General features: G+C 39.4%; 4 protein-coding genes across 4 annotated transcripts in view; 2 read left to right on the forward strand and 2 right to left on the reverse strand.

Annotated features, from left to right (window-relative positions):
* Positions 1-761: 761 nt before the first annotated feature.
* Positions 762-4,029, forward strand: creld1b (CRELD disulfide isomerase 1b). Its single transcript, XM_087781191.1, has 10 exons — positions 762-867; positions 947-1,029; positions 1,391-1,501; positions 1,636-1,727; positions 1,804-1,983; positions 2,047-2,142; positions 2,224-2,307; positions 3,039-3,134; positions 3,194-3,334; positions 3,402-4,029. The coding sequence occupies exons 1-10, from the start codon at positions 766-768 to the stop codon at positions 3,620-3,622; spliced, it is 1,206 nt and encodes a 401-aa protein (XP_087637317.1). The 5' UTR covers positions 762-765; the 3' UTR covers positions 3,623-4,029.
* Positions 4,030-4,059: 30 nt separating this feature from the next.
* On the reverse strand, positions 4,060-5,048 carry LOC148059655 (uncharacterized). The gene is made up of 6 exons (XM_087781193.1): positions 5,021-5,048; positions 4,850-4,944; positions 4,667-4,794; positions 4,544-4,603; positions 4,294-4,483; positions 4,060-4,210 (listed from the first exon to the last, which is right to left on the reverse strand). The coding sequence occupies exons 1-6, from the start codon at positions 5,028-5,030 to the stop codon at positions 4,100-4,102; spliced, it is 594 nt and encodes a 197-aa protein (XP_087637319.1). The 5' UTR covers positions 5,031-5,048; the 3' UTR covers positions 4,060-4,099.
* Positions 5,049-5,648: 600 nt separating this feature from the next.
* mbd4 (methyl-CpG binding domain protein 4) lies at positions 5,649-8,375 on the reverse strand. The gene is made up of 7 exons (XM_087781190.1): positions 8,071-8,375; positions 7,102-7,757; positions 6,440-6,505; positions 6,229-6,363; positions 6,017-6,166; positions 5,846-5,949; positions 5,649-5,786 (listed from the first exon to the last, which is right to left on the reverse strand). Exons 1-7 carry the CDS (start codon positions 8,253-8,255, stop codon positions 5,712-5,714), a joined length of 1,371 nt encoding a protein of 456 aa, XP_087637316.1. The 5' UTR covers positions 8,256-8,375; the 3' UTR covers positions 5,649-5,711.
* Positions 8,376-8,434: 59 nt separating this feature from the next.
* ift122 (intraflagellar transport 122 homolog (Chlamydomonas)) overlaps positions 8,435-12,441 on the forward strand; it is a 28,096-nt gene continuing 24,089 nt past the window's right edge. Inside the window, exons 1-9 of the mRNA XM_087781182.1 lie at positions 8,435-8,564; positions 9,030-9,096; positions 9,163-9,247; positions 9,322-9,400; positions 9,544-9,620; positions 9,718-9,784; positions 9,856-10,002; positions 11,008-11,083; positions 12,050-12,241. Of these exons, the coding sequence (XP_087637308.1) occupies positions 8,521-8,564; positions 9,030-9,096; positions 9,163-9,247; positions 9,322-9,400; positions 9,544-9,620; positions 9,718-9,784; positions 9,856-10,002; positions 11,008-11,083; positions 12,050-12,241 (834 nt within the window). The 5' untranslated portion in view covers positions 8,435-8,520. The remainder of the gene's footprint in view (positions 8,565-9,029; positions 9,097-9,162; positions 9,248-9,321; positions 9,401-9,543; positions 9,621-9,717; positions 9,785-9,855; positions 10,003-11,007; positions 11,084-12,049; positions 12,242-12,441) is intronic.

The raw sequence follows: 12,441 nt of genomic DNA on the forward strand, positions 1-12,441 counted from the left end.
TTCGTCGCTCATTTTTTTTTGTGGTGAATCGCTGAACCAGAATGGCGCAGAGTTAAGTTAAAAAAAACAAACCGAAATATGAAACTCTGTCTGCGGAGCCAGGACAGGTCAACATCAAAGGAGCGGCGGCTAGGCAACAAGGTAATGCTAGGCTAACCGTTAGCTTTACGCTCAAGGCGCAAAAACCTCGATTTCTATGCGCTTATTAAGTAGATTATGTTGTGTATAGGTCGTCGTTGAAAGTACACTCGAAAGCTACGCCAAATATGGTCGCTTTAGATCCAAACATTAACCCAGGCTACATGCTAACTGTGGCAACCTTGCTCAGCTAAACTAAACCTGGTGCTGATGCTGCGAAGGCTACGATGCATCCACGTTAGCTTTTAAACAACACTGAATTTATCAAATACTACTATAGGAATTAATTATAATTTGATGAGATTCCCTTTTAAGAATCATTTAAATGCAGTCTTAACGTAAATCTTGCATTTGTTATTCCATTCTTTTTTTTATTATTTATAACTCATTTTATTTGTTCAGGCTTTTCCTTTATTTTCTGGAACTCTTGTGTTGTTCTCAGTATTATCTTGACCTTTAAAGTATGTATTTTACTGGGTATTGTTTTGATTGTTTAAGCACTTTGTCACCCTGGTCTGGAAAAGCACTATATAAATACAAATTACTTACTTACATTCTCTACAAGTCATTCCTAAAGGTTATAAATACATATTATGACAATTCTCCTTTTGTGTCATCAATAGCAACATGTGGTGGACTGTCCCCACCTTGGTTCTCCTTCTGGCTGTGATGAACATCCAGGCGGCTCCATGCCAGACCTGCAAGAAACTCACTGAGAGTTTTCTCCAGGTGCTGCATATATTTTCCTCTGGTTCAGTCTCGGTTCAAAGTGTATTTATTAATTTTTGGCTGATTCCACAACATTTAGGGTCTGGAGAAAACCTCCAGCAAGGACTTTGGTGGCGGTAACACTGCCTGGGAGGAGGACAAGCTTGCAAAGTATGCCAGAAGGTGAGAGTTTTTCCAAATTGGCCGTTAAGATCAGTTGTTTCCATCTATAAGAAATAGGATGTAAATATAGTCAAAGTGGTAAATGTGAGTAAACAGTGAATTTGCAACACATATTGCAACTATATTATAAGACTTCAAACCAATTTTAACATGTCGTTATTATTTAATATTAAGATATATATTGAGGAATATTGAATGTTGATTTAATGTTGATTATTTAATATACTGTCCAATATAAAGTGGATATTTTTTACTCCTTTTAAAGATCAAGATGGGAATATTGGGTAGTTGTGTGTGTAAATAAAGATGCTGCTTCACCATCTGTGTGGAAATTAAACAACGACATCAATGTGTGTTTCAGTGAAACTCGTCTGCTTGAGATTGTGGAGTCAGCGTGTGAGAAAACCAATTTTGAATGCAATCGTCTGCTGGAGCAGATAGAAGATCAGGTGGAGACTTGGTGGTTCCACAGGTAATGTCTTCACCAGTAAATCTTATAACATGAATATGAACATGTAAAAAAACATGATTGCTCACTAAATTAATTAAAAAACAACATCATTGGTCATGTGACGTTATATAACCAAATTTTACACACACAAACAGGCAGCAGGAGGCTCCGGACCTGTTTGAGTGGCTCTGCATCGAGGAGCTGAGACTATGTTGTCCACCTGGACGCTTTGGACCTGAATGCAAAGGTGTGTAATTATAGCGAACCCCCTTTATTTTTATCTTCATACTAATCATAAGACAAACACGATATTGCATCCACAGACTGTCCGTCCGGTGCTGCCGGTATCTGCGGGGGTCTCGGCCGGTGTGAAGGAGAAGGGACTCGTCTCGGTGACGGCGACTGCATCTGCGATCCGGGTTACTCGGGCGAGCTATGCCGGAACTGTGCTGATGGATACTACAGAGAGAAGAGTGTGAATAACTCTGCCGGAGTTTGTTCGGGTACATCTTGCACCAGCCATGTGTCAACAACTCGGACCTTTTAACTGATATCATCTTCTGCAGCTTGTTATCACGCGTGTAAAAAATGCTCCGGACCAGAGGACTACAAATGCCTGGAATGCAAGCCAGGTTGGCTCTTTCACGACAACAAATGTTTCGGTAAGAATGTTATCAACTCTTATCCTTTTATGCAGAATTTAGTGTCACATGTTTTTTCAATGTTTATCATGTGTCTTTCAGATGTAGATGAGTGTGGGACAGAATTGGCTCGCTGTCATTCTAATACCTACTGTCACAACACTGTTGGGTCATATGAATGCAAAGGTAAATATTGATAATATTTAGTATATTTGTGAGTGTGTGGTGAGTTACAGTGAGACGGCATCTTACATTTTGGGACTCTTGAATAATAATAAAAAATAGACAAAATCACATAAACATATTGTCAATAATTATTCCTTAAAATTATACAGATAAAACCCATTAGTTAATAAAAGATAAACATAAAAGCTAGTATAATGTGGGTCATCTATACATATATATTATTAATAAAAAATATAAATAAATGCATAAAATCCAAATTGATTCCAGCCATTTTGCATTTATTGTTATAAAAAAACAGAGTTAAAAAGTAGTTGTGTGAAGGTAAATATTATTATCTTAAAAAAAAGCCATAGTAAAATGTACCTGCTTCATTTGACTTATAACTAATTATAAAAAACTTAAAATGGAATAGAAAAGAACAGTAAATATATTCCTTATAAGGGAGATTCAAATGATTCAAATTTCTAAAAATAGTTTTAACGGTTAAATAAAACAAATTGAATCATACTGCAATTAGAAATGTAAAATAATCAATAGGCGATGTTCTAATAAACACAATCAGACGTTTGTACGTTTCCCTCGGGCTACACTTATTTAATCATTATTATTATTATTTAATTTATTCAAACAATTTACCCAATATACCGAAGGAGACCTCCTGAGGGATCAATAAAGTTTTACCTTACCTTACTTTATGTACGCTGTGTGTAACCATTTGTGTGTGTTTGCAGGCTGTGACCAGGCGTGTGTGGGCTGCATGGGTAGTGGTCCTGCCCGCTGTAAGAAATGTGCACGTGGTTATAAGCTAAAAGGAGCAAAGTGTCTTGGTAAGTGTTTCTCTCTTTGTATTGGTGCAACGGATTTTAATACTTGACTCCTCCTGCAGATGTGGATGAATGTAACGAACGTTCCATAGCTTGCCCGGGACTCAACGAGGCGTGCATCAACGAGGTGGGCTCCTTCCACTGCGACTGTGCCGACGGCTTCATCCGAAGAGACAGCATTTGTGTGGAAAACAAACCTCCAGGTGAGAAGCAAACCTCGTCTTATCTGCGAGGATCAACGACTTAAATTGACACCTTGTCGTCTCTCAGCTGGTCCAGAGAAGGGCCTGTTCGACGACATGACGGACGACGAGGTCCTGGTACTGCAGCAGATGTTCTTCGGCGTCGTCATCTGCGCTTTGGCTACTCTGGCGGCGAAAGGGGACATGGTTTTTACCGCCATTTTTATCGGCGGAGTAGCAGCTATGGCGGGATACTGGCTGACGGAGAAAGGGGAAGCCATGTTCGATGGAGTCTTGAAGGGACAATAATGACGACTTTTAGAATCTCAGTCTATCAGGGATTTGACTTGAAGGGCTTCGATAATGTCATTTTTATTTCAAAGGTATGCTGCACTGACTTGAAAGGACTACTGATTGTTTAAATCTATTATGCATTTAAATTATTATGCTCCAGAAAAGATGTCTCACAATCAAAAACTTTGCCTTTATGTCCCTTGTTTTTCAAAGCTAAGTGTGAGTTTTCCATCCATCTCTAATGAGCATTTTTACATCCCTCCATATTTATATTTTAATTTAAAGCATGTCACGTGACCTAGCATGGAAGACGGTTATCATATCACCGCTATTTATTATTTATGTGTGTCATATAGTTGTGGAAAAACAAGCCATTTTTTTTTCTGTCTAGCATTTATTTATCATTATTTAAAGTCGTCTTCTGAATTGAAGACGAGTGATCCGCAATAAAAAAAAAAAAGTCAGACACTTTAAAGAATCTTTTCTGGGATGTTATTTCAGCGTTCCGCTCCAGTTAATGGGGTTGAGGTGAAGCAGCTCTCGCTCCTTCAGGACCTCCTGGGAGCGTGTGAGTGCTCTGCTCCTCCAGCTCTGCTCCATTAGCTGAAGACACCACAGAGATGAAAATGGGAAAAAAAAATCCCCCACTTATTCTGATCATGTGATGATGAGGCTCATTTTTTAACCTTCTTGTTTTCATCCCTGTAGACCAACATTGCTCCTTTTTGCTTGACTTTCTGTTCTCGGTCGCTGGACAGATGGAGGTGGTCAACCTCCCGCAGGTACTCTGCCTCTTTGACGCCGCTTGTCAGCTGCAGCTTGAGAGCAGCACATTTTTCCTCCATCTGTCGCTTCAAATGCTCGCGCAGCTCTTTTCTACAACGGAAGAAAAAACGATTTGTTCGCACAAACTGACTTAAGAGAGCTCATCATTACCTGTACTCTTCTCTTTCACTGCTGCTCCCGTAAAAGGGTTTCCGCCACACTTGATGATACCTAAAGTCACCTGGTTTAAGCAGATCTTAAATTGACTTAACAACTCAAAAGGTTTCTATCAACCTGTTGTACTCTCTGTTCTGCATAAATAGCGTCCTCTGGTGGTTGTAGTGGTGAACAGCAGGAGTCTCCAGACAGACCGTGCGTTTAGGGACTGAAGGTGGATGTAAAGGATCCAGTCTGGGGATGATCTGGAACAGAATTACCTGAGTAAGTAAAACGATAATCATGTGTCCATCTTTGTACCTGTGTGGGAATCAGGGGGAACCTGATGGGAGTGACACAAAGGTATCGTCGTTTTTGGGGAGTGCGTACAGATGAAGCAGCTGGAGAAATGGCAGCTGTGATATAAAAAAAAAAGAAGTGAAATTAAGAATCTCAAAATAAATGCAATGAAGTACAGAGGGGTTTACTCACGGAGTATCATTTTGGCAGCTCCTTCTCTTTAAAGTTAATCCTGTAAATATTTTTCTTATCTTTATCTGTATAGTTAATTATTACTTACTTTATAATTGATAAAAGTTCCGGTCAAAGTCGTGAGAAGTTCCCGGATTTGTTTAGTCTGTGTTTAGCAACAGTTGCCCTGGGAGTCGCGTTTCCAAAAGAACAGTGTCACGCATCAGTGCACTCAAAAGAGGAGACCAGTGGGCTGAGACCATGGAAGGACCAGTCTGGACGACTACTTTGTGTGGGCAGACTAACGTCAGAGAGGTGTCTTGAATAATTGAAATCATCTGTGGGGATAACAAATTGGTTCTCTATTTAAACTTATATTATTAACTCGTGAAAAAAGGGTATTTGACAAAGATATGTGTGGTTCCAAGATGTTTCAAATACACTGTTGCCAGGAACAATGTTTTAAATCTTGAATGAAAACAAAATTCAGGTTTTTTGTATGTAACACAAAAACATTTCTGAGCTAAAGGTTTATTAATCAATCAATCTGTGACACATAAATTATCTAATTATTTCCAACATGCCCAAATAACACACACAGTTGTTTGTTAAATACTTTTTATTACAAAAACAACTTCATGCAACAGCGGCATTGTTAAAGTATACAACTATTCATGTAAAATCTGAAACATTACACGTTGGATTCACTTCATCAGATTCCTAGCGTCTCATGGTTCTCCCAAAGCCAGGCATGGTATTTGTTCAACTTGTGATCCTGTGGCGTCACCTTGAACCAGATAAAGGATGTTAAAACTACCATCATGTGAGGAGTTGCCACTGACTCACCTCTCTCCATTCTTCCACGCAGAAGATCCGGTAAGAGTCGTTACCGTACTTCCCGATTCCGTGAAGGTCCGCTGGGTAACGCCACTGTTTGGTCAGATATTCATCTGTCCATTAAAAAAGTAAGCTGTTCATCTAACAATGTGGAACAAAGAATGTGTTTGAGAAACTAACCAGAGAATTTGATGATGGTTTTGGCTCTAAGCTTATAAAGACCTAAAGGCTTCATGAGTTCAGACATGGGCTTCCAGTCCGCCAGCCGGGTCACCTCTGCAGATGGGTATCTGTCGAAAAACTGCCAAAGCACTGGGATAGCCATCCTTCCTGTAGAAATATTAAAAATATATATGTTGTTGAAGAAGTTTTCTATTATGACTACCACTCACCGTTGGTCTTGTTGAGAAATATAGTCGCCACCAGAAGCTTCCAGGTGTCATGGAACAGAGTTTCCTGGACGAGGTTGAAGGGAGAGCGTGGTGGGGTCCACTTCTTGAAGACTTTTCTTCTGGGTGGGCTCAGACCTAAAAACATGGCCTATTTAATAGCACCTAAATAATAATAGCGAGGTTTGCCATCATTAATGTGGCGTTTAACTACCATCTTGGAGAGCCTTCCTGCAGAAGTATGGGCTCGTTTTCCGCATGTTATTCAGACCCTTGGACTCTGTACACAAATTAAAAGTAGATTATTGCAGATAAACATTACATTTTATCATTTATCTGTTGTTCTGAAAAGGTTTGTCACTGCAGCATTTATTCTTAATTATTTTTGAAATATACAAAAGACTTTACGTCTGTCAAACACTATCCTCATCACAACAGTGTTGTGACTGAATTTGGACTTAAAAAAAACAGGACTAAACAAAACAAATTAAATTGTATTAAATTAAATTAGCTTGAAGATATATCGCTCTCTTAAGAGGCCTGTGGCCACTTTATGGGCTGTGTATGAAAGTTGTGGAACGCTACTGCCACCTACTGTCCAAATTAGTTAATTACAAGCAGTTATAGTTTAATAATTACAAGTTAGTATATTGTAAATAGAATGATCTAAAAATAATATTGGGTAAATAATTGCAAACGAGTGTAAATAACTAGCTATGTTCTAAGTGCTTCTTAGTTACATTAGTGGTAGTTATTTTTTACCTTAAACAAAATAAAACGTTATTAAAACTAAAGCATCCTAGATGACGAGAGGCGATAAAGTAAGAGCGGAGACATTTTTTTTACTTTGAAAAGCTGTCAAGATATCACACTTACTACTCTGGGGGGTTCTCGCCAGTGTCCCATCAGTGATGTCAGGTACTGCTGCCTCCTCGTCCAGATGGTGGCGGCTGTCAGCACCAGCCTCCGGATCAGAATTGTTGTTTCCTACAGTGTGAATCTGGATCTCACCTCCTTCACGCTCGCTCTCACACGTGGCTACAACATTCCGCTCTGAGTCTTGACACAAAGGGTTTGGTAGTGTTGCAGATTCTGTCAGTTTTAGAAGTTTTTCTTTGAGCTGCCCCGCCCTCTGAGGGCTCCTTCGCAGCTTGAGATCATCCTCCGTTGACTTGAGTGCATCTTGAACGCCATGTGTTAGTGTGGAGTTTGTCGTATCTCGGCTCATGTCTAAAACATCTGTAAACCTTTTATCACCAGACGCATCACTTTCATTCGGCTCCGTGCCAGTGATGTTATCTCCACTGATACGAAATGATGGTATGGAAGCTGGATGCAGTTTCTCTGACCCTTCATCATTGACAAGTCGTTTCTTCCTCCTCTGGTTCTTTTGCGTTGACTTTAACTCCACGGATGTTCTCTTTATTGCCCGTGTGGTGAAATTAAAAAGGCTAATGTCGATATTTCCATCCTCTTGTTTAGAGAGAAATGATTGGAGCGATGCTTTGGATCTGAACTTCTGTCCATTTGGACTAAAAAAAAAAAAATAGACACACAAATGCATGAGTTAATGAGTTGTTTTCACGCCAACATGGATCATGCATCACACAGTCAGTCAATTAAATACAGAGTTGAATATTTACAGATGTTCCACCCATCTTCTCCTCTTAGTCTTCATGAACTGACAACAATAGCATCTCCACAATTTGAAGTTTACAATTGTGACTCATTTTAAAACTTCTCAGATAAGAAAATGTAGTTGTAGAAAAAGTCATCATCACTTTGGAGTGCGCAAATGAAAACAACTTGTCTAGCAATGTTACATTGTAATGATGCGAGACTCACCTTATAATATAGATATCCAGTTTGCCAGCAGTCGTTCCTGATTTTCTTTGCTTCACCTCTCGAGTCCAGCCAGGTGGCATCTGTGAAGGATGTATTTGGACTGTTTTATTCTCATTCTCGACAAGATGCTCTTCTTTTGCTCGACTCATTTCCACGAATTTCTTTACAAAAATCCACACCAGCATCCATTAAAATAATCTTCCTTCGAAATGAGACTTACTTATAGTTAAAATAAAAAATCAAACCATTTAATACAACCTGATTGGTGTTGGATAAGTCGCGGGTTAATACAGTCGCAGAACATAAACACTGGAACATGGCGGAAGTGCTACAGGAAGTGAGCCTGTTGGAGTCTGCGCAGTAGGTGCGCGTCCTGTCCGCCCTGCTGGCTGCACTATGAGCAACTTGTTGATGTAAATGTCACTTTATATCTGTTGCTGAACAGGGGAGATGAGAGCTGTCCTGTCATGGAAGGAGACAATTCGGGATCAGTGGTGAGACGCATGTTCTCGCTCAGTTTGTCCGCCGTCACGCGTCGCTAGTCGGCTAGCAACGGCGGTTGCTATGCAAACTACCACGGAGACGGCTAGCAACCGTTAGCATCACACAACATTACACATTATTTCATTCATAAAACAAATCTCAGGACGTTTTTCTTTTAATTAATCTGCGGATTTTGAAACGTTAAAGAGTATTGATCGTTTTGTTGAGTTGTTTGCTCTCACGTTGTTTCTTTCTTTTTAGCGGATATTTACTCTTTTTCTTACTGAATCTTAACTTATTGTTAACTCGATTTAGAACATGCAAATTCTGCTTCATTAATGCATAACATCCAGAAAATGGTGTCGTTTGGTTTTGTGTCCTGACCCGACGCATTTACTTTTCAGTAACTTGCATCGTTCATGTAAACCTCATACAACGACCCCCTGTATTAACCACTAAACCTTTTTTATTTTCAGCGTCTATGACCTTGCCTTCAAGCCAGATGGCAGCCAACTTATCATCGCAGCCGGCCTTCGGGTTCTGGTAAGACTTTCCCTGTTGTTGCTCATTTTAACAGGGTTCAGATGTTTTTGTATTTGTTTGTTTCAGGTGTACAATACATCAGATGGATCCATGGTTTATCCTCTAAAGGGGCACAAAGACGTTGTGTACTGTGTGGCATATGCCAAAGATGGTGAATATTTATTCGCATTTACAACTCTCTGTTTATCTCTATGGATTATATTAAAAGAACATATTTTCTGCTAGGTAAACGGTTTGCATCAGGTTCTGCAGACAAAAGCATTATTATATGGACTTCAAATTTGGAGGGAATTTTGAAGTACACGTAAGTAATGTTAACAACTTAATTTCATCGATTAACAATAAAGTCGGTCACTTTACTACACCTTTATGTTTCAAAAGTTTCATCTTTCATCAAGGTGAATTATTTTTGGTGTTTAACTAATTTTGTTCCTCAATTTTCTCTAGTCATAATGACTCTATCCAGTGTGTTGCCTATAACCCAGTCACTCATCAACTTGCCTCATGTTCTTCTGGTGACTTTGGTAAGCATCTGTAGTAGTTTCTCATTTCTACTTATTAAAAATCACATGTGCAAAACAAACATGTGCCACTTTTACACCAGGTCTGTTTGTGTTTCAGGTCTGTGGTCGCCAGAACAAAAGTCAGTGAATAAACATAAAGTTAACAGCAAAATAACATGTTGCGGGTGAGTAACACTTATTTTTAACTTTTTATATGTTTAATTTTTGATGTGCTCAACCTCTTTTTTAATTTTAGGTGGACAAACGATGGCCAGTATCTTGCCCTCGGCATGATGAATGGAGTAGTCAGCATCCGAAATAAAAATGGAGAGGAGAAAGTTAAGATAGAACGACCAGGAGGTTCTTCATCACCCATCTGGTCCATAGCCTGGAACCCCTCGAAGTTAGTCCATGGTTCCTCCTTCTGTATATATATAAATATATATGTGTTAAATTGTATCCATTTTTCTTGTGTTGTGTTAAAGAAATGCAAAAAAATGTGTCAAAGACACAAAGGAAAATGCAAAATTAATTAATAAAAAGTTTTTGTAATTCCCAATGCTGTGACAATAATATAAGAAAATAAAAAAAATCAAGATACAAACCGTAAATGACAAATATTTTAGGTAATTTATTCAATGTTCTCGTATAATTTAGAAACCTTTTTTTAAACAAGGGCCATTTGTCAGATTTTCAAGCTTAAACTTTAAATGCAGTAGGAATAAAATCTATTGAACATTTTATGTGCTCTACAAAATATCCTTTTTTTGCTGTGATAGAATTTGTTTCCCTGTGAAGTCATTAATGATTTTCATTTAATCAACTGATTTATTTTAAATATTATCAAGTGCTTTTGTAATTCTAAAGAAAACCATCCCTATTGCTTCATTTTTAAATGTATACAAAATGGCAACAATAAAAAAAGAGGTCACTGTCACCGAAACTTTTATGGTATGTTAAATTAAAAAAATGACATTAGTTGTGCTTCATGATTGCAAATGGCCGAACATGGGCAGCAGGTGGCGCAATTTCACTGGCTACAGCGTCGACGGGACTATAATAGAAGAGTGAATATCATTATAGCCATTATTATGCCTTGGAGCATCTCTGTCTGTTCTTTGATGCCTCTGTCGGACAAACTCGTGCGCTCAGCTGTTGCAATACACAATTGAATGATTTCTCAGGTACGTTGATCCAGAAAATACGTCATAAATCTGTGATTTTGTGGTTATGTCATTGAACTATCCTACACCACAAAGCATTTATGATTCTCCTTAGCACCGACATGTTATATGAATAAATGATGGCGCTGGTTGTAAAGAGAAATATTAAAGTGTAATTTACTCCCTGAGTTGAAGGATTCCTAGTCATGTACTGTCCCCCCTTTTTTTCTGCTTTATCATCCCAGAGACGAACACAATGACATCCTGGCAGTGGCAGACTGGGGTCAGAAGCTGTCCTTCTACCAGCTCAGTGGAAAGCAGGTGACAACACCGGGGCTTTGAAGCCATCATTCAAATCTGAAGCTTGATATTCTGATCTAGTCTCCTTCAAAGGGAGTTCGTGAAACCTTTCTTCACTAGTGTCTGGAACCTCACTTGAACAATGGCATCTATACATGAAGTTTGAAACAATAACAGTTGTGCACTTGAGAGTTTAAGTGCGCCAGTGATGACCGTTTTAAATTAAACTATCTTTGCATGAAATATGAAAAACTAATGAGGATCAGCTCCTCATTGTTTGAGGTGATATGCATGACAAGTAAAGGGTAAATGAGACGCTCAATATGAGCGTTCGTGTTTTCCCCCCGTGAAAATAATTAGCCATTTTTCTCATTACATATATTACTGTGCAATGTTGTTTGTGACATCGTCGTCCTTGGATCGTGTGGCACATGTCGAGTAACTCGCCCGTCATCCGTGCTGCGTGTCCTGTCATGAAACTGATTTAAATGTTTTGTTTGAGGATCTGTTTGTGATCAGGACTTGGTGACCCAGTCTCAACCCCCCCCCCCAACAATCCCGCCCCCCTCCCTTCTTAATTCCCCGTGAGCTGTTTTGTAATTAAACACAAATATACGGCTTTCATTACTCGGCCATCACAGCGGAGCCTCGAATGCTGTTGTCAGCCGGTTTATCTTTTTTAATTGAACATTCTCTTTTGATTATAATGCCATAATGTGTTTGCTATGAAGGAGCGATTACAGTCCGTTGTCAGGCGCTGAAGGAAAACAGATGCAGAAAGTTTTCGGGAAGCAGTATGATGCTGTCCATGTGGACTTAAAACGCCTCCTAATAAAGAACATTTCTCAAACAAATAACCCTTTCATGCACATAAAGGGATGTTTGAATGTGCTCAGACTTTTTGAAGTGTCTCCGTGCAGACAGAACCCGGGGGTTATGTGAGGAATTCCTGATCTAATCTCGGGACCACTTATTTTTCATTTCCAGATTGGCAAGGACAGAACCCTCACCTATGACCCCTGTTGCGTCAGCTACTTCTCTAAAGGCGAGTACATCGTCATGGGCGGCTCTGACAAGCAGGCCTCGCTCTACACCAAAGACGGGGTCCGACTCGGGACCATTGGGGAGCAGAATTCCTGGGTGTGGACATGCCGGGTGAAGCCCGACTCCAACTTTGTGGTGAGGCGTCAAATGTATCACCTTAAACTGATAACTAAATACAACTACAAATGGTAACTTTTATTTCATTTTATTGGTACTGTATCACTTTTAGATCCCCTTTTAGCCTCCAGCGTGTAAATGCTGTGAAATCACTTGCTCCCACACTCACCTGCTTTTCTTAGAGGTGCTAATGGGATGTGCTGTCGTCGTATCTTATC

The sequence above is a fragment of the Callionymus lyra genome, chromosome 19 (assembly GCF_982586985.1).
Source record: "Callionymus lyra chromosome 19, fCalLyr1.hap1.1, whole genome shotgun sequence".
Lineage (NCBI taxonomy): Eukaryota > Metazoa > Chordata > Actinopteri > Syngnathiformes > Callionymidae > Callionymus > Callionymus lyra.